Source organism: Pistacia vera, unplaced genomic scaffold (assembly GCF_008641045.1).
Source record: "Pistacia vera cultivar Batoury unplaced genomic scaffold, PisVer_v2 Contig704, whole genome shotgun sequence".
Lineage (NCBI taxonomy): Eukaryota > Viridiplantae > Streptophyta > Magnoliopsida > Sapindales > Anacardiaceae > Pistacia > Pistacia vera.
This window is the reverse complement of record NW_022196562.1, coordinates 167,574-195,033: the sequence shown is the minus strand read 5'-3', so window position 1 is coordinate 195,033 and position 27,460 is coordinate 167,574. Positions and strand designations below refer to the sequence as shown.

General features: G+C 36.5%; 1 protein-coding gene across 1 annotated transcript; it reads left to right on the top strand.

The window, feature by feature from the left end:
• Window positions 1-26,234, top strand: LOC116114218. Its single transcript, XM_031400373.1, has 7 exons — window positions 1-242; window positions 328-1,515; window positions 24,041-24,365; window positions 24,844-25,099; window positions 25,177-25,393; window positions 25,490-25,842; window positions 25,934-26,234. Exons 1-7 carry the CDS (start codon window positions 15-17, stop codon window positions 26,019-26,021), a joined length of 2,655 nt encoding a protein of 884 aa, XP_031256233.1. The 5' UTR covers window positions 1-14; the 3' UTR covers window positions 26,022-26,234.
• The last annotated feature ends 1,226 nt before the right edge of the window (window positions 26,235-27,460 follow it).

Here is a 27,460-nt window from a genome sequence, read left to right as displayed (position 1 = left end):
CTTTTCTATCAGTCATGAAAACCGTAGACCTAGTGGATGTAAATGAGAATGAGAATGAGACTGATAGCATTTCTACCTATTTTAAAGTCAAGGCCTCAAGAAGCATCCAAGTCGATGATGGGGAGAAATCATTATTTGTAATTTTCTTGGTAAATATAACTCCTAACATAAGAATATGGAAATCATTGCATATGCCTCGAAATTTGAAGATTATCAATGAAATTCTATGCACTAATTCTGTGGTAAGTTTCCTGAAGATGATTTACTTCTTTTCTTGCTGACATAAATTGTGGTGTTTTTAATTGAAACCTGCATGTTGAATGACAGGAGGAAACTTGCCAAGTCTGTTCTGAGCAGAATGGGGGCATCTGGAATGAGAAATTTGGTCTCAGATCGATAATGAATGATTCTCAACTGAAGGCGGTTCTTGCCTGTCTTGATAGCGTGCATTGTGATCACAGATCGTCTGTGCAACTGATATGGGGTCCCCCTGGGACAGGCAAAACTAAAGCTGTTAGTATGCTTCTCTTTACACTGTTAAGAATGAAATGCAGAATCCTTACTTGTGCCCCAACAAATGTTGCAATTAAAGAAGTGGCCTCCCGTGTTCTAAAGCTGCTGAAAGAAACTGTTAAAACAGACAACCATGGGACAGGCACTCTGTTTTTTCCTGTTGGAGATATTCTCTTGTTTGGGAGTAAGGAGAGACTCAAAGTTGGTGAAGAAATGCAAGAAATATATTTGGATTATCGTGCTAAAAGGCTTTCAAAGTGTTTTGGGGTGCAAACTGGCTGGAGGTATTACTTTGCTTCCATGATTGATTTACTTGAAGATTGTGTTTCTCAGTATCACATTTTCTTGGAAAATGAATTGATAAAGAAAAGAGAAAACAGTAATGAAGATGAAATCAAAGAGGAGTCTAAAGAGGAGTTCAAGTCATTTCTTGAATATATGAGAGAAAGATTTAACTATACTGCCACTTCTCTTAGGAATTGTATATATATCCTCTGTACTCATATATCCAAAAGTTTCATTTTGGAAAATAATTTTCAAAACATGGTAGCTCTGATCACTTTACTTGATTCTTTTGGAACTTTATTGTTTCAAGACAGTGTAGCTTCTGAGGAACTAGAAGAGCTCTTTTCACATTCAGTAGCTGAAGATTTTTCTTCGTCATCTGGGCATAAAAACTACTTGTTGCACAAGAGGAGGGGTGAATGTCACACTGTTTTAAGAATTCTTCTGGATTCCTTAAGCGAACTTGAGCTCCCAAGTTATATGAACATAGAATCATTAAAAGATTTCTGTTTTAAAACAGCTTCAGTAATATTCTGCACTGCTTCTAGTTCATTTAAGCTGCATTCAGTGGCCATGGAACCACTGAACATTCTGGTCATTGATGAAGCGGCACAACTAAAAGAAAGTGAGTCAACAATACCGCTGCAACTCCTGGGCTTAAAGCATACTATTCTCATTGGGGATGAGTGCCAATTGCCAGCAATGGTTGCAAGCAATGTATGTTGATGTTGTTTCAAAAATTCTACCGATTTCTATGTATTTGGCATTTGCTTCTCTTTTTAGTTTTCCTGAATTTGTTTGTTTTGTGTTCAGGTTTTGATGAAGCTGGTTTCGGGAGAAGTTTATTTGAGGTTGAGCTCATTGGGTTACTCTAAACACCTGCAATATACAGTATCGAATGCACCCCTCAATCGCAACTTCCCAAATTCATATTTCTATGACAACCAGATTTTAGATTCCCCGATGTTAAAAGAAAAAAGCTATGAAAAAGTCTTTTTGCCAGGATCACCAATGTTTGGTCCATATTCTTTCATCATATATTTGATGGGAGAGAAGAGTTCATCAGCCGTAGCCGGAGAAAATAGGTTGAGGTAGCAGTTGTGATGAAATATTGCGGAACTGTACAAAGTATTATGTGTTTTTGGAGTCTAACATTTATATTACCATCTAAAAATTAATTGATTTCATTTGTCATATCACGTTATTTTCATAGCACATGATTCATTTAATTTCCAATGTTTCCATTTGAGAAACGCAATACTGGTTTCATATTGCTACATTATGGATTTATGTTGTGTGCCTAGCAACTGTTACCTGAATTAATTAATTAGTATTTATTCTTATTGTTTTGCTAGCTCACATGATGTACATGATGGAAGTATCGTATATAACTTCTAATAATGTAATTTATTGATAAGGGAAGAACCATTAATTGATAAATATGTTCGTACAAAATTGCTCTTTAGGAACTGTCATTTGTGACTAATGTTTATATGATATGGCCTTATTCAATTCTGCAAATGGAAATCACAAAACTGCTGATTTCCTGTACATGGCTAATGTGGAAATACTGTCCTATTCTTTCAACTTATTACCTGATTTCTCATGCATGTACTAATTTGTATTATATATTGCTTGTTAAAATATGATGAAGGAAAGAGTTTTGAAAACTCAAATAATGAATCACATCAATGAAATGAAGAATGTTTCAAATTGACCAAATGCCAAAACTGTTTCTATTGAACTCCTTTTATTAACTATAATATGCAGATGGAATGGCTCAAAACAGAAGCTGAGCATTGGCATAGTCTCACCGTACAGTGCTCAAGTAGTAGCAATTCAAGAAAAACTTGGAGGCAAGTATGAGAGCAGTGACGGCTTTACTGTCAAAGTGAATTCAATTGATGGGTTTCAAGGAGGAGAGGAGGACATTATTATAATTTCCACGTGAGAAGTAACAGAAGTGGATCCATTGGATTCTTGTCCAAGCCACAGAGAATCAACGTCGCCTTACAAGGGCTAGGTATATATGTAAATGTTGTTCATTGGTTGTTTAGTTCGTTTTACTAACGATGGTGAATAACTACTATCCCATGTATAGGCACGTGTATGGATTTTGGGGAATGAGAGAACCTTAACTTATGATGCTTGTTTGGGAAATCTTAATCTGTGATGCTAAGGACCGGTGTTGTTTCTTTAACGCTGATGAAGATAAGGATATGGCTAAGCTATATTAGAGGCACAAAAAGAGCTTGATGAGTTGGATGAATTGTTGAATGCTGATAGCATCTTTTCAGAAATCCAAAGTGAGGATATATGGTTTCCACAGTTACTTGCTTTGCCAATCAGTTTTTCTTCCATGGTATGCTGATATTTGTCAGTGATCATTCTTACTTATTTCTCAGGTTGTTTTTATGATAATTTCTTGAAATCTTTTAAAAAAATGACATCAGACCGCGACAAGAAGTCAGTTATCAACCTTCTACTGAAACTTCAAGTGGTGGCGGCCTAGAGGGGAACAAGATTCGTTTGTGAAAGCTCTTCACTATTATTAAGAATTCAAAGTTGAAGGTCTATAACAATTTGCACAATTGACGTAGTAAAGGAATCGAATTACATTCAAGTTTTGAAAGTGTGGGATATATTGCCTTTGGAGGATGTTCCAAAATTGGTAAACGTTTGGATGACATATTTGTAACTACACTGATGTTACATCAAACTGTGCAAGAGAATATATTGAAGGGTATGTCTACTTTTCAATTCTGTTGAAGAATATATATGTTCCTCTTATACTGCTGACAAGACATTTCATTTAGCTGTATTAATTATTTGTGTCTCGACTAGGAATTTGGAAGTTCCTAAGACTTGGGCACTTCTAGAAATTTGTTTCAAGAATTTGCTGACAGTAAGAGTGGAAGTGACTTAAGTGGAGTTCTTCAGAGAGTATGATTATGTTGAGAATCGAGGTGATTGATAGTTGTTGCTGATGAAATTCTACTCTTTATCATCTGGTGTAGTGAACCACCTGTTTGATCGTGATGGTAGAGAATTGGATCTTCCATTTGAAGTACAGATGAACAGTTGGAGATGATTCTTTTTCCTAGAAGCACTTTTATATGGGCGGTCAGGTACAGGGAAAACTACTGTGTTGACATGAAATTATTTCAGAAAGAACAACAACATCACATGGCAACTGAAGGATTTATGGAGTTGATTATCTAAGCATCCGCATGCTACCAGAAAAATGTGGTTGAGAAGGGTTGGAGGAGTAAACCAGATATCTTACGCCCACTTTGTGACAGTCAGTCCTAAACTGTGTTTTGCTGTAAAGCAACACATTTCTCACTTGAAAAGGTTTGTGGGTTTTCCATAAGAATAGTCTTGCAGTCTTTTTTGTCTTTCATTAATGTTGATTTTCATTTCAAAGCAAGTCATCTCTAATTTGATTGAAAACAACAAAATTTTAACCTTTGCAGCACGTTTTTTGTCACTCTTTTGTCTTGGTGATCTCTGAGATATTTTATCATTCAGAGTTTTATGAATAGGGAGGAGCTGTTTTAGCTCATAAGCTTAAATTGAATAGGCCGCATTGTGAGCAGCCGACGTTAATCTCGTTGCTATACACTTAAAAGTGAGCTATGTCATTTTTAGGTTTTCACTGTATTTGCAAATCGCTTCTTAATTATAAAATATGCTTCTTTGGATTTATTGTGTCGATGACGTTTAATAGCTAATGATAATATTGTAATGCATGCAGCTCCGCCTGGGTGAGAAGTTTCTAGCAGAAGACAAGTTTCTGATATTGATGATATTGATGATGCAGCGCAATTCAAAGATATCCAAATTCTTTTGTAGAACATCCCCTAGTCATACCTCTTTTTTTAACATTTCATAAGTTCTTGATGATGTGGATGGAACAATGGGCCATTCTATTTTGAGAGATTCCCTGACATAAGGAAACATTCTGATGTCCAAAGTCAGAGTTTAAGATCAGATTCTATACACAATTATGAGGACAAAGGAAGTTAGTTATGACAGGTTTAGTAGATTTTACTGGCACCATTTTAATGAACAACTGACAAAGAAGCTTGATTCTTCAAGGTCTTCACTGAGATTATATCTCACATAAAAGGAGCCTGCGATCCATGGGGGTTGGTGATGGTAAACTGAGTCAAGAAGACTATGTCCAATTATCAGAGGGTAGAGTTTACTTAAGTAGGCAAAAGAGAGACATGATATATGAGATATTTCAAAACTATGAGAGAGTGAAGATGGAAAATGGTGATTTTGATATTGCTGATCTAGTAATTGATCTTCATCATCGACTTAAAAAAGGAAATAGGGGAGATCAAATTCATTTTGTTTATGTTGACGAGGTGCAGGATCTTACAATGAGTCAATGCCTGTTCAAATAATTTGCAAAAATGTGGAGAGGGTTTTTTTTTCTGGTGATACAGCACAAACAATTGCCAGGGAATTGACTTCAGTTTGAAGATACGATCTCTGTTCTACAAAAATTTGTACTGGAATCAAGAAGCAATGAACATGATGGCAGAGAACGGAAAGGACAACTCTCAAAATTCTTAATTTGAGCCAAAACTTCCGTACCCATGCAGGTGTACTAAAGCTCAGAGCATCATTGATCTTCTTAACGTTTCTTCCGTCCCTAGTTGATGTTTTAAACCCTGAGACTACTATGATATATGGGGAATCTCCAATTTGCTTGAATCTGGAACAATGAAATGCAATCATAAATTTTTGGAAAGAGTGAAAAGTGTGGTGGGACGTAGGTGGTTTTGGAGCGGAGCAGGTGATATTAGTACGAGATGATTGTGCCGGAGGTTATTTCTGACATTGTTGGGAATCAAGCTCTGTTTTGACCATAGTAGAGAGCAAGGGCCTTGAATTTCAGGTGATTCATTTTTTTTTTTTTTTGAAAAGTCTTTTATTGGAGTAATAAACAAAGAGTTTTGCTTTAATATACATTCTTCATGCTATACCTGAGTACTCTTCTAATCCATTTTGATCTTATTACTGAAATGGTCAATTTGTGATCTAGTTAAAACTAAAACTTGTAGTTTCAGACATTTCCCTTAATTCATTTCATTTCATTCAGCGTGGTCAAGTAAGATAGGCATACGCAGGTAAAATATAAGATTGTGACTTCTAGCAACTATTCCTAGTGAATACAAGATTGAACTTATCTAGAATCAATACCCCTCAAAATTTATGAGGAGGGGATTTATTGCTAAATACTGCTAAATTGATTGGTTGGAAAGTTTTCACTTCATTTATCCAAGTCCTTATCTCTATTTTCAGTAATTTCTATGAATCCTAACTTTTTTTTCGTTAATGCTTGTATTATTTCTTTTGTAGGGGTACTGTTATACAACTTTTTTGGTTCATCACATCTTAAGAATCAATGAGAGTGATTTACGAGTATATGGAGGAGCAAAATTTGCTTGACTCCACGTCACTAGGTCCTTCCCAGCTTCAATGAAGCTAAACACAACATCTTGTGTGCTGAACTGAAGCAACTGTATGTCGCCATCACTGTACAAGCAAAGGTTATGGATCTGGGAGGATAGAGAGGATGTCTCCAAACCTATGTTTGACTATTGGAAGAAGAAGTTTCTTGTTGAAGTCAAACAGTGGATGATCCTTGGCACATGCAATGCAAGTTGCGAGTACACCAGAGGAGTGGAAATGCAGGGCATCAAGGTCTTTTCTTTTTTTTTTTTTCCTCCAATCATCGTAATGTCAACTGTTATGCCATGCTTTAATTGTGAAACCTTTTTATTTGACCTGTCATATTCGGAATACATTTTGTTTTTGCATACTGCAACAATATTATTTTCATCTTCATCTCTCCATTCCGGTACCCTTTTCCTAGCTGAGCCATTTCCATCATATTTAGACGCATCATGTACGCTGCATCGAAAAATTCAGTCATGAGCCATTGAGTTCATATTGTTTGTGGTAGGAGGGTGTACGAGTTAGGAACCACTTCACTTTTCTGGTGATAACTAAATATTCTTTTTTCTCTTTTGGAATTATTTGTACTTCCAGCTATTTCATTTGCGTAACTATGATGGCAACTATATGCTTCGAAAGAGCTAAGGATTTTTACTGGGAAGAAAGGTGTAAAGCTACTGCCCTTAAGGCTGATGCTGACCGCATCCGCGTTTGAACCCTGAAGAGGCTAATATTAAACTAAGGCAAGCTGCTATAAAATTTGAAACATACACAAGGCGATTCTGCTGCAAGTGTTTTTAGAGCTGGGAGAGTATGAAAGAGCAGGTATGAATTGGATATGATAATTTGATGAATATAACTTGCTGTTTATGTGCTGCAGTGTTATGGATGTACTTCTTACTTATATTTACTGTGAAAACTTAGATATCATCTCAGAAGTTCTTCTATTGATGATTTGTTGCTGATATATTTTGGACATCCAAAAATTTGATATGTTAAGCAAACTTACTGTTGAGAACAGACCAAGATTTCTTTTAGATGTTCCCGGCAGTTATTGTTTTATAAGAAGGTTTTGGTATGCAATCTACTGTATTGTTGCAGTTTATCAGAAGGTTTAGTGTGAAACTGAGTTAGCAGCTTTCTTTAGCAAGTTCCATTTCTGCACCAAGATGAGAGCTCCCAAAGTGATGGAAACTATTTTCAGTTTTTCAGAGTGTGACCTATTGCAATAATATCTTCCTTACTAAACTTTTTTTTTTCTCGGAACTTCTTGCCCTTGTTAGTAGTAATGGCAAAAGTGCTGATATTATATATATGTTCCACTTGAGGTTACTAAATTTGACGTTAAGACTTCATTTCTTGTTCCTGCAGGTGGATTTATTTGGAAAAATGTGAGGAACAGAGCTGGAAGGGCTGGGGATGTTTTTGTCTTGCAGGAGCTATGAGCTTGCAGCCGAGGTGTATGCCAAGGGAAATTTTGCCAGAATGTGACAGTTTGCTCCAAAGGAAAGCTTTTTGATTGTGGTTGCAGTACATCCATACTGGAAACAGATGTTAGTACTGTCCAGAAGTGAAGAAATAAACAAAATGAACAAGACTTTCTGGAGAGGTGCGCTTTTCATCATCATGAGCTCAAAGATAGGAAATCCATGATGAAATGTGTGAAAGGTTTCATCACGTGGATTTAAAGAATTTTGAAGTCGTTGAATTGCTTTGATGAACTTCTATTGCTCGAGGAAGAGTGGGAAACTTCTGGATGCTGTAAATATTGCAAAAATGAGAGGAGATATTCTCCGTGCAGCTGATTTGCTACAGAAAGCTGGGGATTCAAAGAAGCATTGCACTTATAATTGATTAGTTGTCCAACTCTTATGGTCTGGTAGCAATGGCTGGCCTTTGAAGCAGTTGGACAAAGGAGGAGCTTTGGGAAAGGCCAAGATGGGCGGAGAATGATCGAACCAATTTTCTGAATTTGTTCGAAATGAAGTGACATTTTATCAAATGAGCAGTGCAACCTATTTATGGAGTCATCAATTAAATGCTTCAAAGAACATCAAGTATTAGAGGTGAAATATTATCTGTTCGAAAGATTTTGGATTTCCATCTTCATTTAAGTACCCTAAATATGGTTGGGAAGACGAATTAGTTTCTGATTGTAGCATATTCAGAAGACATAATTCATAGAAACCAGGGTGTTGAGACCTTGTCTACTTTGGAATACTGGAAGAATATGATGTGAAGATACTTGAGTATCTGAGCATCTGCAAACACAGATGTTAACAACTGCAGAAGTTATGGTGACTTCTGCTTGAACTATCTCGGTGTATGGAAGCAATATAGCAATCTTGGTACCAAGTATTTGCTGAACCGATGCAGACTGGTAGAAAGGTGGAAAAGATGTGCTCAAATGAGCGAGAGTTGGTTTCAATTGATGTCAACAACTTGTCTCTGCTGCTCGTGTTATTGGAGTTCAGAGTACTTTTTGTGTGTATGAAGGTGTGGAAAATCTATATTGCCTTTTGTAAGATCATTTCGAATTCATCTCGTGTTTGCAAATCAGAAATTCTATTACATCTATGAAGTTCAAATCTCTTTTGAATTCCAAATTTCGATCAACAGCATTATATACTAGGACTACAAAATTTTGTTGAACATCAAAGAAGCAATTCTTTGACTCATATTTCCCTAGACTGGCGAGAATCTGAAAGGGAACTTGATTTTATGAGAGAACTGAGATTTGTAGGAATATAATAAAGATTTATTTTTCAAACTTTGGTGAGAAGTCAGTATCTTATGGCAGAGGAAGTGTGGTAGTTATGATTCTTGGTCTGGTAAGCGAATAATGAGGTATTTGAGAATGTTGCAAAAAGTTTATTGAAAAACACCATGGAAGGAATTTGTAGAGAGCCTTCTGGGAATATCGGATCATGCAATAACATTGCATGTGTAAAGTTCTTTGAGCTTTGAAAGATAACTTATGATGCCAACTGGTGGAAAGGATACATATCACCTTCTAATTTTCTGTATTATTGAGCGGTTTTTGATTTGTTGTCTAGCATCCAGGGCCATGGGTATATCTTAACACACAGTCATCTTTTGTGGATTGGCTATCTACGACGAGGAGAACACCAACCCAACTTCAAGCTTAAAGCCTGATTGGCAACAATTCCTGAGACATGTACTTGCTTGTTGTCCACATTGTTGCGTGTCCTTTACCATGAGAAGGAACAATGGAATGGATCAGAAACTCTCATACAAGTGTGAAACATTATCATTCATTCGTTGTTTTAAGATTGGTTGTAATAGTGTGTTTGCTTCATTTGAATTTGGGAAGTACGTAAATTTGCGCTGTGCAAATTTGCTCTTTGACTTGCTTGGCAGGAACTATATTCCAACAAACTGCCTTGGGAATTTGTGATTCCTTCGCAGAAGATGGAGGTAATTATCAGAATGTTGAGTGATTGCCGAAGCATTTAAAAGGATCAGGAATCCACTTGTAATTGTGAGTTTGGGGGGAAATTGTTCAAGATTCAGGTGTCAAGATGCAGTTTTTGTTGACATGAAAGCCAGCAAATGTAAGGACATATAGGTGTCATGTTTCCGACGTCTGAAGCTCTCAAGGCCATTCTGGAGCTAAACTGGAAGCTACTAATTTGCACAAGAATATCTCTTTGTCAGACTGTCGTGGCCAAGGAAAGAGTTCAACTCTTCCGTCTTCAAATTCTGCTATCCTTCCAGATAAGGATTCAAACCCAGACCATAAATGGGGATAAACTGCTCATGGACCCTCAAGTTTTCTCAAGACACTAGAAGCGTTAGATTTGATAGAAAATGCAGGGATCAAAAGAGCATTTTGTTGAATGCCCCAAGGGTCAAGGAATTCCATTTCTTTTTCACATGGGTTGAATGCGGGTGAAGTATAATAAGATGACCGTGGTATTATATTTTGTGATTTTACAGTTGGATGTAGACAAAGTATCGCCTTTTAACTGCTTGGAATGTGGAAACGTTCAGAAAGACCCTTAAAAAGCCAATGGATGAAGCAGTCAGCATGCTTAAAGAATTGAAGCAAATTATGCTGGATTAGATGAAAGGTCAGTTTATAAATGGGTCTAGTTTTTACCATATCATCCTAAATTTGGCATCTGCTTTCAAATTGTGGTTATAACTCAAAGTTGTTGCTGGTAATTTGCATTTGTATTTACTTAGATTATGTAGACCCTTTAAACCCTGAATAATAAAAAAAAAAAAAAAAAATTAATTTCAGTGGTCAGCAAGTGAAAGAACAACATTTCAACAATTAGAGAAGTTTGCAAGAGGGTGCAGTCAACAGGCAAACAGTGGAGCCTCACTTGAATCAGCTTCTTGCAGCAGAGTAGGAATGTTAAAGGTAAGGCAATAGAGAGGCATGGTCTGGGGTGGCGGGGGTGGGCGTGGGCAGGGTGTGGCATCAGAAGGAAAATGTGATGAGGAAAACATTGACGGTAAGATGGAGGGTTTGGCATTCCTATAGCTTCTGGTTCCAATCCCAATACCAAACCCAAGCCAGTTGTCAGGATCAGAAAATTGAAAACAAGGGAAAAAGAAAGCCTAAGAAAAAGAACAAGGGAAAAGGTAAGGGGAAACGTTAGTGACCAAATCTATTTCGAATTGATTATCATCTACTACAAGTTGTAGTGTCATGAAATGCCCAAGTTTGTGAGTCTTCTGGTTGTAAGAACAAATAATTTCGTGTTTTAAATATTTCATGATAATGCTAGCCTTAGTTCTACATCAAACGGCTTATTTAGGTAAATGATACACATAGACCCTTCGATTCTAATGGCAATTATTAAAACAATAAGGTTTAGTCTCATGAGGACAAGGAAACATCTAATATAACTTAGTTTTATTGGTCTTTATTTCTCCATATCTTGGGGTGTAAAAGAGCTGAGCCAAATGGAGCTTGGGCTGTTCGAGCTCGGGCTAATCATGTTGACAAGTTTCAAATAAAACTACAAAACTTAACAACAAATTTTTTATTAAAAAAGAACTCAAAACAATAAACAATTCCATCATTTTCTTGTTAGCTCCAAACCTTCATCCTCGACAAAGGGGTCCTCAAATAACCCTCCACCTCAAATTTCTTGGTGAAAGTTGTTCATACTTTGCAAATTGCTCTTTAGCCTCGGCATTTCTATCAAGCAAACTATATCATTCCTACAAAAGTAAGGCCTGAAATCACTAGGATCCTCTTTCTCCAATTCTTCATAGCTCTTCAAAGCTCTCTACATTCTTTTGCAAGAACTGAATTTGCGCCATATCAACCTCACATCTAGCTTCACTTTGTTTTCCTCTTCAGCAAATCCAAAGCCTCTTGCAATCTTTTAATAACGGCTTCTCCTTTCCACATCGGTCCATTAACAAAGCGTTCTCGAACAACGCCTCAAACGACAAGGGTTTTCACAAGAATTTCTTCGAACAATTGCGGGCTTCTTGAGTCGACCCATTTCACCTAACAATCTTGCCATCAAGAATTTCCAATCACTCAATTCAGGCTGCGGCCCACTAAGCGTTGAAGTATGGTGAGAGATTCTTGGTCTTGGCCGTTTCAAGCTTTTGTTGCAGAAGGGATTTGAGAGATTCAGCCTTGTTCAAAGGTATCCTTCTTCTAATGTAAAGTTTTCAGTGAGAGTGAGGGAGGAGATTGAGCTTTGGCCGGGAAATTGGAGGTGATTGAGAGAGTGGTGCCCACTAATATGAGGTTTGGCGAAGGACTTGGGGTTTGAGTTAATGGGTGTGGTTAGTGAGCGAAAGTGATACAGATGATGATGATGGGTTTAAAGAGGGAGTTTTGTTGTTGTTGTTGAGATTGGGAACAGAGAATGTGAAGAAGATGAAGTTAAAAGTGAGGAAGACATGGTTTGAAATAGAGAAGAGAGGTTTAGGGTTTTGTACAACAACAAAATGAAAGGATAGGTTTGCCAAGTATTTTTATCACAACTTTTTTATACATCTTAATGTGACGAGACTAGGTGCTTGAGGAGCCAATTGGGATTGAGCAAACAACTGTTTCACCCAAAGATTGGCAAAATCCCAGTTTCCCTCCCTAGTTTCATTTATTTGGATTCCACCCTTAAATTAACGGAAAATCATTTGATCAAATGTTCAAAGAGTAAAATGATAATTTGAACTGCATTAAATCTTAAATAAAAATAAAAATTGAAAAATAACTCTTTACATTCAAATTTCTTTCACAAGCACCTCTCCCTTGCACCGTCATAAAAATAGAGACTGGTCGAATTTCGTTGCTGTTGGACATCACACCACCACTAGCTTCCCCCACTCATCCTCGAAAAACCCATCCATCCCCTAGCCTCGTTCGCCTCCATTTTGGCAAATCTGAGTCTTTTCCGCAATTTGTCCTTCCTCATTAGTGTCGGAAAATCAGATCTGGCCAGATCCCGACGTCGTTTGACATCATCGCCACCACTACTAGCTTCCCCCATGCATCTCGATAGAACCGAACATCCCCCAACCTGTCTGCCTCCATTTTGGCGGATCTGACGTCTCCGATTTTCCTCTTCTCTCGGGCTAGAAAAAACCTAGATCCAGCTAGATTCTGGCGCGTTTGACATCATCATCACACCACTAGCTTCCCCCATCATCCGCAACAAAATCTATCTATGCCCAACCTCGTCCGCCTCCATTTTGGCGGATCTGAGCCTTTTATTCGCGATTTTCCTTCCCTCGGGCTATCGAAAAAATCAAGATCTAACTGGATTCCGACGCTGTTTGACATCACTGTCACCACCACTACCTCCCCCACTCATGCCCAACAAAACCCATCCATCTCCCAGCCTTATCCGCTTCCATTTTGGTTGGATGAGCATTTTCTCCCATTTTCCCCTCCCTTGCGACTATCGGAGAAATCCAAATCTATTTGGGATAATAATTTACTAATTTATTTGTAAGGGTATTTTGGTATACACTCTCCATATTGTTTTAGAACCCTAAAATCACTAACAATATTAATTTAGAGATGAGGATATGGGATAGATGAAACTAGGGGTGGGATCTTGGTTTTCGCTAATCTTTGGGTGGGAACATGTCATTTACTCTTTGGATCTCAACAAACCTTCAACTGAAAGAATGAAGTTGAGCTGAGGGTGATAATGTTAATCATTTGATATGATATATTGCATTACTCTTTACTTTGCCATTGACCATGACATGATATAAATCTTGTTTATATAAGAGTTATATCTGAATTATCTTATAGGTTCTTTAGTTTGTAATATTTACTTAGATCTGTTCTTTTAGGAAAAAATCTGTAATCTTCTGTTAGATATAAATCTTTAGGGTCTTTGGGAGTTTTATGGAGCAATTATGAGGGTAAACCACGTAGTGTTTTGAGGGTAAACTACTGTAACAGTTTTGAAAGTTTTAATAACAGTTTTTAAAATTCCTAACTTGCGCTTAGAAGTTATTTTCCATCGGTTCAACAGTTTTAAAATGAAAATTATATATATGTCCATAAAATACCCAACGTTACCTTACATATAGGTAAGGGTAATGTGGGTGTTTGACCTCGAGGATTAGGTGGCTTGACTAGCAATTATGGCCAAATACCTCGTTACCAAAAAAAAAAAAAAAAAAATTACAGGAACAGAGTAACTATGCAAAATGACAATCGAATCTAGCTTTACTCTGCTGCAACAGGACAATGTTTTATAATAGCACTAATTAGTCCTACAATTCTACAACTAATATCAAATCTAGCTTTGTCTCTCTAGTCTTTACCATCTCTTCATTTTATGGTCACCGATTGTGGTTGATTAGATTTGCTTCTATTTTAGGTTAGTAGTGAACTGTACTCGAGGAAAGAAGGTTATATACATATAGTGGATATGTATGCGTCTGCATGTGTGTGTGTGTGTGTGTGTGTGTGGTGGTGTGTGTGGTGTGTGTGTGTGTGTGTGGGTAATGTTGTAATATAATACATTATTTCAGTTGGGTTTAAAATTATTTTTGAAATTAAACATTAGGGGAGTCAATTGTTTTTCTTAGTAACTAATACAAAGACTTGGAAAGTGGCTAAGAAGAATTGGGTAAGTCAACAAGAAGATGATTATCCACACTTTTAGTGTAGGTCGAGTCTGAACAACCTTTTCTTCCTTCTTCTTCTTCTTTTTAATAAATCAAAACTTGTTTTCATATTTGTCTGAAAACAATATTTGAAAAATGAAAAATAAAAATACGTGACATTTTTATCTAAATATAAGATTAAATCTTGTTAGAGTATCACTTATTTTTTTGATCTTGTCTTAATAACTCATAGTTGTTTCTAATTATAATTTCTCCCAGCATTTTTCCAGTTTCTCAAAATAAAGTTTGCCATATCATACGAATGTGAATTTCACGTTTTTCTAGGCTAAAAAAACAAATAGACCCTTAGATATTTGCGTACGGCTACTGTAATGCAGCTTGTTTGAGAAGGGGAGTACATACATATTTTATATGAAGAGCCATGCATAAAGCAAAGACTGTTTTTCTTGAGAGACCAAACGATGGAATGGAAATCGATTAAATGAACATGTCATTAGGATGTTAGCCAAAATCAAGCTTTTTGCTTGATTTTGGCCATTGCTAAACGGCTTGATCAAGCAAAGCTTGATTCCAATACTATCATGATGCTTTAGCAGATTCTAAATAAATGAAAAGTTAAATAGAGAGCTTGTACATTGAAAATACATTATGAATATACAATTTATGCTTTGCTTTCTTTCTAGAATTCTTTGCCTTTCTCTCTAGAATTAACATGGTATGAAAGCTAGGTTAGGACAATTAGTGTTATTTTAGGTTATAGATGTCTAGGAAAATTCTATCACCAAGGTGATAATAGTCTAAGGAGTGTGGATTTTAAGTGAGACCATTTGTTACCCCTCTAGTTAGGAATTTTCCTAGTGCATATTAAATCATATCAGGATAGCTTCTACTATCTTGGGTTACTATTTTACGCCATCTAGGACCTCTGCCTTTGCCATTCGGTCCTTTGTCTTTGCACACCTCACACACGTCTGTACACGACTTGCCTTGTTAGTTTTGCCATGTCATCACATTGACTGGCCACGCCATTGTTGTCTTTTTCCGTCATCGTTGACTTGCCACACCATTGCTAACCTTTGTCATGTCATTGTTGACTTGCCACATCATCATTTGACTTTCTCATCAACGCTGACTTTGTGCCGAAATCAACTATTTGTCTTATTCCAGCTACTTACATCAACTCATCATCTAGGACGACACTAAGTTAGTTTCAATCTCAAGCTGGAATCTACATTACCCACGTTGAGCTTTGTTTTTTTTTTTTTTTTTGGGGGGGGGGGGGGGGGGGTGTTGCTGTTCAAATCGCTTGAATCAAGCAAACCTTGATTTCAGTCATTACTTGAATCAAGCTTTTCTTCTTTCCAACATTATCATGCATATCATGATTCTAGCATAAATTAAAATGATAAATAGAGAGCTCTTGTACATTGAAAATACACACTTGAATATACTGTTAGAGTTTGAAGTGGAAGGCAAGAGAAGCAGATCAATGTTGCCAAAGTATGCCTGAGAAGAAGAAATGCAGAAATACTTTTCTGTGTATTGTATTCAATTGTGTTTACAATGTTTGTACAATGCTATGTTTATACAAGAAATGTAATTGTAAAAGTAACACAATAATGAATTATAGAAATCATGGGTGATGATTGCTAGGATTGTAGCCTTGATTTTGTGAAGAAGATTGTTTGTAATCAAGCTGTAATCTAGCAGCATTCCATATTTCACACTCCCATTCAAGCTTATGGTTTGATATGCATAGACCCAGTTTGTGAAGCAAATATGGTGTTGTCTGCTGCATATGGTTTTGTGAAGGTGTCTCCCGGTTGTTTTGTAGTGCGATGTGCATGGTCTTGATTATCCCTTCTTGGATTTTTTCTCTAATGAAATGGTAGTCAATTCTATGTGTTTCATTCTTTCCTGGAATACTAGATTTGCCACAATGTCTTGAGCTTTGTTGTCACAAAATAATTGAACCAACTTTCTTACTTATATCTCTAGATCTCTAATAGCCCAATAATCCAGGTGATTTCACATGTAGTTTTGGCCATGGCTATATACTAAGCTTTTGTTGATGATAGTGACACTATTCATTGTTTCTTTGTTTTCTAGGATATAAGGGTCCCTAAGTTTGATGCAAAAACCAGTAAGAGATTTCCTGTCATGGACATGTAGCCCAACCGAGTCATAGTATGTTGTGATGTTGGATGCTCATCCCGAGGCAAGGGGAGTCCTAGGCCAAGACAACCTTTCAAAATACTCACTTTCATTGCTGCATTCATCTGAGATTATTGCTTGGTCTGCGTATGAATTGGCTAAGAATGTGCACTGCATAACTAATGTCAAGATGGTCATGGTGAGAAAGATAAGGCAACCCACTAGCCTTGGATAATGTGAAGGATTTTAATGGTGGATTTATCTTTGATGGTGGCATTCCACTATCATATTTCTGAGTAGTGAGTTTTTGTTTGCTTGACAAGGATGGCATTTGGTCTGATGCTAACAACCCAAATCTATTATGAGTTCAAGAACATACTTTGTTGGCTAAGAGATATTCGGTTGGAGATCTTGCAATTTCAATTCCCAAGTCTTTATGCAAAAGTGCTTGTTGAGGTGTCCTTTAACTTACTGATAACCTTTTCATCATTTCTTGTGATTAGAATATTATCGACATAAATGATGAGTACAACAAAAGTGTTACCTTTTCGCCAGGAAAATAGTGCATAATCATGTTTAGATTGGCAAAAGCCTATGCCTATGAGTGTTATGTGAATTTCTTGTTCCATTAGAGATGCCTGTTTAGATTAGAAAGGGACTTTGGAGATGACATACTGAGTTCTCCTTCTGTCGGCAAAGTTGGAGGAAGATCCAATAAATTTCTGTGGAGCACCATGTAAAAGACGTCCATTTAATGTAAGGACCAATCATGAACATAGTTATTAGAAATGCTTGTACGATAACATGCTTGGCAATAGGAGAAAAGTTCTGGTAGTCAAGTATTCGCGTTGAGTGAACCTTTGGCGACCAATCGGCTTTATACGTTTGATTGATTTGTCTGATGATGTTTGATTTTGTACACCCATTTGCATCCAATGGGTTTCCGATGAGGATGGATGCATTAGCTCATGTACTATTTTGAGTAGGGCAGTGAGCTCATTAGTCATAGCCTGACACCCATGAGCATGTTGGACTATGTCGGAATAACATGTGGCTCTCAGTCAACAAAAATCTGATTGACACATATTCTGTGGGCAGGAGAGAAATTGTCATAAGTAACATAATTTAATGTGGGCTAAGGTGTACCAAATAGTTTGATATGGTGGAATAGACATAATCAACTGTCTAGATAAGAGGAGAGTTTTCGGTTAGATCGTCGTTGTGGTGGTGCAAGCGTAAGAGATTTTGGAGGAGATGACGTGGGGTGTCACTCAAGTGACTCTGGTGAAGAATCATTAGGGTCAAGACTAGTGGATAGATCAGCATAATATTCTCTAAGAAGCGCATAGGAAAGGAACTTGAGACTTCATCATTGGTGGTGAATGGAAAAGTGTCTTCATGAAAGACAACATCTATGGAGATAAGAAACCATTTTCGGCGGATCATATAAACATAACCCTTCTGGAGCATGGGATAGCCCATAAAGATACAGAGCGGTAGGACCTAAATTTGTCAGCGGCCCAATAATTATAGAGTAGCAAAGACACCAAAAGCATGGAGATGAAAATTGTGGGCTTGCCAAACAAAACTCATAAGGCGTCTTACCATGCAGTACTCGAGTTGGCATGCGATTGAAGGTAAGTGGCTAGATCATACATTCGCCCCAAGGTACCAAGGTGCGGCTTAGTGTTGAGGGCATGGGCTATTCTAGCAGGGTTGAGTTATCAACAACCCTATTTTGTTGTGGGTATATGTGCATGAACTTTCATGAAGAATGCCAAGGGACATAAAAAGAGAAGAACAGTATGGTAAGAAAATCTTTAGCATTAGCAGTTCTAACACGTCGACTGATGAGGAAATTGAGTGTGACCATGAACAAATGTTCCTAATGTGGGTAGTGTTTGGTCTTTTGAGTGCATAAGAAAAAAGCATTCCATGAGAGAAATCATTGACTACAATGAGGAAAAATCGGCCCCATCATGATTAGGGTGTGGTATGGACCCAGATATCAAGGTGGATTAAGGCAAATGGATGAGATGTAGTGGAAGTGCTATTTGGAAAAGTGATGTGGGATTGCTGCAAGAGGGCATATTGGGCATTTAGGTTGGGGAATGGATGCATTAGGACCTACATTTGATGAAGAATTAATAAAAAATGTTTATTAATGTTTGTATTACAACTAGAAATTTATTATTTGTAATACAAGGAAATGAGCTATGACATTTAGAGGACTCATCAGCTGCCCAATAATACATACTCTATTGAGTTTACCCAAGCCCATCGGTTTCCAAGCGAAGGTATTGAAATTCACATGTATTAGACAAGAATTAATATGCAATGTTATGGTGCATATTTTGGACACAGAAATGAGGTTGAATTGAAACGTAGGAACGTATAAAACATTTAAGAACTAAAGTTTTACTTAGTTGGACAATTCCTATATGAGTGGCTGGGGCATTTTTCCGTTTGGCATACACACATAAGTGAATGATTTAGTGTAAATTTGGAAAGAATTTTGGGTTGTAAATAATGTGATCACTAACCCCTGAATCAATAATTCATATATCAGTTGTGATAAAGTTAGGCAAAAAGATGTACCTACATATAATGTTGTAGGGGCGGCTAGGACGTTGTTCAACATGTGGAGAAGTTGATTGTATTGTTCTGTGTTGATCATGGTTGTTGTTTGCTGGTTTCCAGAAGGAAGGGTGTCAACTTGATACACTGTGGATTTCAGATTTTTCTTTGGGATGCCCAAGTAATTTTAGCGATTATCGTTATGATTCTATGTTTGCAATACTCGCAAAATAACCATCCCTGCTTGTTTGAATTTCCTGACCTAGTTGACCTGTTTGACCCACGGTTGACTTGGTTGACCACCTGTTTGACCCGTTTGACCAGGTGCGTGATGTGGCATCTTGGGCCGTTAGATGTGTTGAGAACGGCGATCAACTTCTGGTTGTCAAATTGGAGTGAAAGATCTGAGCCATTCAATTTCTCATATAAATTTACCTTTTTTATCCCTAGTCGCTCATTTTCTTTTGCCATCCATCTTTCTCAACCCGTAAAGGCCACGGCTTCAGTCGGCCGTGAATCTTAGTAGAGATTTTTCCGTTGGCCCTCGTCCTGAATGGCGAGTTGAAAAGTGCGACGAAGGATGGGTGGTGAAGACGTGGCCAAAATCGGGTCCTAAAGGCCAAAAAAGCTTTACTGAGGCTAAGCAAAACTTGGGATAAGCTGTCACGATTGGAATCCTCTAGTACTAAGGAGAGTCTTTGATGCCCATCAAGGGTTTCTTCAGCCGTGTCGAGTTCGTTCTAAACGGCAGAGCCAATTGAAAGATGTGGTGACAGTGTTGTTAGCTTGTTTGAGATTTGAAAGCTTTTTTCGAAGAGTTAAAGTTTTAGCCAGATTGAGTTCCTGTACATCTCTTATATTTGCGCAGATTTTGGCAGCCATCTAGTCAGTGGAAGCTCCGTACCACTTCTGCTGATAAGCAGTTGCTGATCCATGAACGACCAGCATATTACAACGCTTCTAGTATCTTTGGAGCTTCATTTCTGGTTGTGGGTGACAGTTGAATCATGATGGGCTTGTGAATTTGGGTCTGTCGACCTTGGGTTGTGATATGTGTTTATTGGGTTGTTTCCATTTTGAAAAAATATTATATAATGCTAACCAAGTATTCTATGTGTTGCTAGGACAAAAAAAAAAAAAAAAAAAAAAAAATGGCCAGATTGGGTATAGAGAAAAAACAATACTAACCGAGTATTCTGTATGTTTGCAGGGACAAAAAAAGGGAGTGGCTAGATTGACTTGAGAAGTGGAAGCAGATTAATTGAATTGTTCGAAGTGTGAGCACTTTTTGGTAATTGAGAAGAAAAGACAAGCAAGAAGAAAAAGGCAAACAAGAAGAAAAAGAATTTAAGTTTAGGAAAATTTTAGTTTAGGAATTTGTAATTGAAAATATTGTTTTCCTTTTACTTAAGTTTATTAGGAAAGAGAATTGGTTTAGGATTTCATTTAGAGTTAAAATAGATAATGATTAAATTAGAGAGTCCTATTAGGATTAGAAATATGAATCCTAGTAGAAAAAGAAAGAAATGCAGAAATACTTATCTATATTGTATTCAATTGTGTTCACAGTGTTTGTACAATGCTGTATTTATACAAGAAATGTAACTGTAAAAATAATAACACAATAATGTAATTAGAGAAATCATGGGTAATTGATTTCCAGGATTGTAGCCTTGATTTGGTGAGAGAGATGTGTAATCAGCCATAATTCTAGCAACATTCATATTTCATCAAATTCATTCTTTGCTTTTTTCTCGGAATTCTAACAAGGAGACTTGGTCTCTTTAATTTGCTTTAAAAGTATTTTAAAGTAGGTACAAAGAAAAAGCAAAGTTGTATGTGCTAGTTTCTTTGAAGTGGAAATAATACAGAATCTTGTTTCCTTCATTGCATTTACATTTGCATCGGAGTTCTTCCTACTGAAGTAAGCTAGTTGCCTCCGTTATTAAGGTACTTCAAATTTAACTGCATGTGGAATTTCAGAGAAGAATTAATGAATATGATGATGGAAGGTGAAGGTTTAGCAGCAGCAAGAAGAGAGGAGCCCAATTATGACTATGGTTTCACTCATACTCTCTTTTCTTGGTTCTTGATGACATTTCTAATAAAAATCTTTTCAGTCATAAGGTTTGCTTTCCTTTTTCTTCTTCATTTTCTTAAACAAGTCATATTTTTTTGCCCGTAGATTCTAAGGGTAAGCAGTTAAAAATTTGTCATTTTATTATTAAATGCTAATATGGTGACAACTTTTGTTGATGAAAATGGAAAATGGGTATCTAGTATTGTTTAATGTATATTTGTTTGGTATCTTAATTGTTATGTTCAGCTTCTGGGTTTCCCTTGTATTATCGTAATGTTCAGTTGTCTATGAAAATGGACTAGCATTTGTGACACTTGTAATTAATGAGGTAGCTACATATATTGTAGTGAAGTTATTAACTGCTAGCATCGGTTAAAATTCCTTACCTGTTGCCTAGATTTTGCGTTAAGAGACAACTTAACATGCCGTCAAATGGAGTAGCTAGAGAGGGTAATACTGGTTTGCTATTTCAATTTTGGAAGAGGTTGAAGAAGATTACCTGTTACCAAAGTTTCTATAGGAAAAAAAATCAACGAATGAAGCTAATTATTTTCTTATTAGACTTTTATTGTAAACGGAAAAAAAAGGGATCAAGTGGATAGATGAAGATGACAAAATTATATAGTAAGCTGTCTTATGTGTTTTAAGGTTTGTAACTATGGCTTGTGCTTGTGTTTCCTAGCTTAAAGCAGAAGCTATAATAGTTGGTTAAAAGTCATCACTTATATTTATTACCTTAATTGACAAAGCTTTAGTTTTAACCCTGTCTATCTTTTGGGTTATCCTCAATTAGCGGGCACTGCAAGTTTACAATAGAATATTTTTAGGTCTTTTCCATCTTATTTCAATTGAGGTCTGACTGAATAACAATTTCAGATGAGGCTTCCTTTACCTTCAAGTGCTTTCGTCTTATAATCAAGTCCATACTGACTGAAAATGTTTATTTGATATTCTATTGGTAAACGATTATTGTTTTATCTTTTAGGTGAAAAAAATTCCTGAATCATTTGAGTCAGTCAAACAGTATTTGGGTCTTTGTTTATCTTTGTTGGAAGAAACACGAGCACAACTGTTTTCAAGAATGGAGATATTTCAGGAGCACCTTATGCGAAGTGGTCGCTTTTGATGATCCAGCCACATGAAGCAGAGATATATGACGTTAAGGTTGATTACTGGAGGAACAGAATTCAGTAACAGTGGTAAAGAGCCTTATAAAACTTTGCCGGGGGATATTTTGGTTTGGCTGATGCGAAACCCGAAACCATTTCTGACTTGGAAAGGGTGGGTAGAATGTGGTCTTTTCTATCAGTCATAAAAATCCCAGAGGATGAAAATGAGATAGACTGATAGCACTTCATCTATTTTAAAGTCAAGGCGTCAAGACGATCCAAGTTGTGATCGGCAGAAATCATTGTTGTATTTTCTTGGTAAATATAATTCCTAACATAAGAATATGGAAATCATTGCATATGTCTCGAAATTTGCAGATTATCAAGGAAGTTCTATGCACTGATTCTGTGGTAAGTTTCTAGGACGATTTACTTTTTTGCTTGCTGACATAAATTAAGGTGTTTTTGATTGAAACTTGCATGTTGAATGACAGTTGGAGGAAACGTGCCAATCTGTTCTGAGCAGAAGGGGCTCTGGAATGAGAAATTGGTCTCGTTTATCATCGACAATGAATGATTCTCAAGTGAAGGCAGTTTTGCCTGCCTTGATAGTGTGCATTGTGATCACAAGTCGTCTGTGCAACTGATTGGGGTCCCCCTGGGACAGGAAAAAATAGCTGTTAGTATGCTTCTCTTTTACATTGTTAAGGACAAAATGCAGAACCTTACTTGTTCCCCAACAAATGTTGCAATTAGGAAGTGGCCTCCCGTGTTCTAAAGCAGCTGAAAGAAACAATTAAAACGGATGAATAGGGAGAGGCACTCTGTTGTTTCCTCTTGGAGTATTCTGTTGTTTGGGAGTACAGAGAGACTCAAAGTTGGTGAAGAAATAAAAGAAATATATTTGGATTACCGTGTTAAAAGACTTTAGAGTGTTTTGGTATGCAAACTGGTTGGAGGCATTGCTTTACTTCCACGATCGATTTACTTGAAGATTGTGTTTCTCAGTACACATTTTCTTGGAAAATGAACTGATAAAGAACGAGAAAACAGTAGTGAAGATGAATCAAAGAGGCGTCTAAAGAGCAGTTCGTCATTTCTTGAATATGTGAGAGAGAGATTTAAGTCTACTGCCACTCCTCTAGGAATTGTCTATTTATCCTCTGTACTCATATACCCAAAAGTTTCTTTGGAAAATAATTTTCAAAACATGGTAGCTCTGATCACTTACTTGATTCTCTTGAAACTTTATGTTTCAAGACAGTGTAGTTTCTGAGGAGCTAGAAGAGCTTTTTTCACATTCAGTAGCTGAAGATTGTCTTCTTCATCTGGGCATAAAGTACTGTTTTGCACAAGAGGATGGTGAATGTCACACTGTTTTAGAATTCTTCAGGATTCCTTTAGCAAACTTGAGCTTCCAAGTGCTATGAGCGTAGACTCATTAAAAATTTCTGTTTTAAAACAGCTTCAGTAATATTCTGCACTGCTTCTAGTTCATTTAAGCTGCATTCAGTGGCCATGGAACCACTGAACATTCTGGTCGTTGATGAAGCAGCACAACTAAAAGAAAGTGAGTTGACAATACCGCTGCAACTCCCGGGCTTAAAACATACTATTCTCATTGGGGATGAGTGCCAATTGCCAGCAATGGTTGAAAGCAATGTATGTTGATGTTGTTTCAACAATTCTAGTGATTTCTATGTTTTTGGCATTTGCTTCTTTTTTCAGTTTTCCCTAATTTGTTTGTCTTCGTTTTCAGGTTTCTGATGAAGCTGGTTTCGGGAGAAGTTTATTTGAGAGGTTGAGCTCATTGGGTCACTCTAAACACCTGCTCAATGTACAGTATCGAATGCACCCCTCAATCAGCTACTTCCCAAATTCATATTTCTATGACAACCAGATTTTAGACTCCCCGGTTGTTAAAAGAAAAAGCTATGAAAAAGTCTTTATGTCAGGATCACCAATGTTTGGTCCATATTCTTTCATCAATATATTAGATGGGAGAGAAGAGTTAATCAGCCATAGCCGGAGAAATATGGTTGAGGTAGCAGTTGTGGTGAAAATATTGCAGAACCTGTACAAAGGTATGTGTATTGGGAGTCTAACATTTATATTACCATCTAAAAATTAATTGATTTTCATTTGTCATCTCATAGCTTATTCTATAGCACGTGATTCATTTAATTTCTAATGTTTCCCTTTGAGAAACGCAATATTGGTTTCATATTGTCTACATTTTATGGACTTATGATTGTGTTGCTCGGCAACTGTTATCCTGTAATTAATTCAATTCTGCAAATGGAAATCAAAAAGTGCCGATTTCCTGTCAATGGCTAATGTGGTAAATGCTGTCCTATTCTTTTCAACTTATTACCTAATTTCTCATGCATTTACTAATTTGTATTATATACTGCCTGTTAAAATATGATTGAAGAAAAAGAGTTTTAAAAACTTAAATAATGAATCATCCATAAATGAAATGAAGTGTTTCAAATTGACCAAATGCCAATACTCTTTCTATTGAATCTCCTTTCTATATTCATGGTGATTCATAATATGCAGATTGGAATGGCTCAAAACAGAAGCTGAGCATTGGCATAGTCTCACCTTACAGTGCTCAAGTAGTAGCAATTCAAGAAAAACTTGGAGGCAAGTATAAGAGCAGTGACGGCTTTACTGTCAAAGTGAAGTCAATTGATGGGTTTCAAGGAGGAGAGGAGGACATTATTATAATTTCCACTGTGAGAAGTAACAAAAGTGGATCCATTGGATTCTTGTCCAAGCCACAGAGAATCAATGTCGCACTTACAAGGGCTAGGTATATATGTAAATGTTGTTCATTGCATTTAGTTCGTTTTACTAACTATGGTGAATAACTACTGTCCCATGGTGTAGGCACTGTTTATGGATTTTGGGGAACGAGAGAACCTTAACTCATGGTGAATCTGTTTGGGAAATCTTAATCCGTGATGCGAAGGACCGGCATTGTTTCTTTAACGCTGATGAAGATAAGGATATGGCCAAAGCTATATTAGAAGCCAAAGAAAAGCTTGATGAGTTGGATGAATTGCTGAATGCTGATAGTATACTTTTCAGAAATCAAAAGTGGAAGGTATATGGTTTCCATAGGTTTACTTGCTTTGCCAATCAAATTTTCCTACAATGGTTAGTGCTGATATTTGTCAGTGATCATTTTCTTATTTCTCAGGTTGTTTTTAGTGATAGCTTCTTAAAATCTTTCAAAAAACTGACATCAGACCGCAATAGGAAGTCAGTTATCAACCTTCTACTGAAACTTTCAAGTGGCTGGCGACCCAAGGGGAGGAACATAGAATCTGTTTGTGAAAGATCTTTGCATATTATTAAGCAATTCAAAGTTCAAGGTCTTTATACAATTTGCACAATTGACATAGTAAGAGAATCGAATTACACCCAAGCTCTGAAAGTGTGGGATATATTGCCTTTGGAAGATGTTCCAAATTTGGTAAAACGTATGGATGATATATTTGTTAGGTACACTGATGATTACATAAACCGTTGCAAAGAGAAGTATATTGAAGGGTATGTCTACTTTTTTCGATTCTGTTGAAGAAATATATTTGTTTCCTCTTTTACTGACTTTAGCTTTATTTATTATTTTGTTTTTGACTAGGAATTTGGAAGTTCCCAAGACTTGGGCAGCCTCTTCAGAAATTGTTCGTTTCAAGAATCTTGCTGACAATAAGAGTGGAAGTGACTAAGTGAAGTTGTTTCAGACAGTAGGAGTTATGTTGAGAATTCAAAGGCGATTGATAGTTTGTTGCTGATGAAATTCTACTCTTTATCATCAAGTGTCGTGAACCATCTGCTTTCCGACCGTGATGGTAGAGAATTGGATCTTCCATTTGATGTAACAGATGAACAGTTGGAGATGATTCTGTAAGATTAATCACATAAATTTATTCATGCAAGCTCAATCATTGAATCACAATATATATATATACTTTCAAATCAATGATGACCTAGGATATACAATAGTTTACAAAATACTGAATAATTGAATTAGGGATATAACAAACCTGATTGTGCCATAATTCGATGCAGAAAGCCTTTTTTGAAATCAGGATTTAATCGATTGTCTACTTGTCTTCCTTTTCAGTAATGCACACAATGATGATATTTTTTAATGGGGTTAATATGTTGTATGTTTGGAAAGGGGACATAGCCTTTTTAATAATAATTTATTGGACACTTCCATTATAGACTCAATAAATTCTGTAGCTCACACTTACATCGTCATAACCCAGATTAATAAAATATGAAGTGAATAGGGCTTTCTAAAAATGATCACAAAGCCCTTTAGAAAATCTCATTGAACTATATATATGTATATATATTTACCTAATTTTATTAAAATTAAAACATATTTAATGTTAGCCCACATTTGGGAAATTTCCAACATTCTCTCACTTGGGCAACATTTTTTAATTTAAGAAATTCCATATTTGTTAATTATTTTTATTTTAATTTAAGAAAAGAAAACATTTTTTTTTTTTTTTAACTCCTAGGTGCATAAACATTTGATTTTGAAGTTTTCACAGTTTTAAGAAAACAACATAGTCCATAAATAACACTTCAACCAATAATCCTATCAATATGATTATCAATAATGAACTAAAGTAATTTATATATCTTAATTCGATATAAAATCAATCCATAATTATAATTACTAATAACCAAATCACATGAATTAGTATTATGGGGGTGTGGCAGGGATAGCACCCAAAAAAATGATCACGACATGTGCTATTCTCCTATTAGTCCTCATAATGATTTCTCTATAACCTTTATGCTCTAAAGAAAAACTAAAGAAATCCCACAGCTTCCAATGACACCTCACAGCTTCCAATAAGCCTCACAGCTTCCAATGAAGTTAATATTTTTCAACCAATTATCTTGAGATATACAAGTATGAAAGGAGATCAAATTCTTTTGTTTTGTTGACGAGGTGCAGGATCTTACAATGAGTCAATTGCTCTGTTCAAATATATGCAAAAATGTGGAAGAGGGTTTTGTTTTTTCTGGTGATACAGCACAAACAATTGCCAGGGGAATTGACTTCAAGTTTGAAGATATACGATCTCTGTTCTACACAAATTTGTACTGGAATCAAGAAGCAATGAACATGGCGAGAACGGAA

Coding starts and splice junctions, on each gene's coding strand:
- LOC116114218 (XM_031400373.1), top strand. CDS start 15: ATGAAAACCGTAGACCTAGTGGATGTAAATGAGAATGAGAATGAGACT. Junction 25,100..25,176: donor GTCGCACTTACAAGGGCTAG/GTATATATGTAA, acceptor CCCATGGTGTAG/GCACTGTTTATGGATTTTGG. Junction 25,843..25,933: donor AAAGAGAAGTATATTGAAGG/GTATGTCTACTT, acceptor GTTTTTGACTAG/GAATTTGGAAGTTCCCAAGA.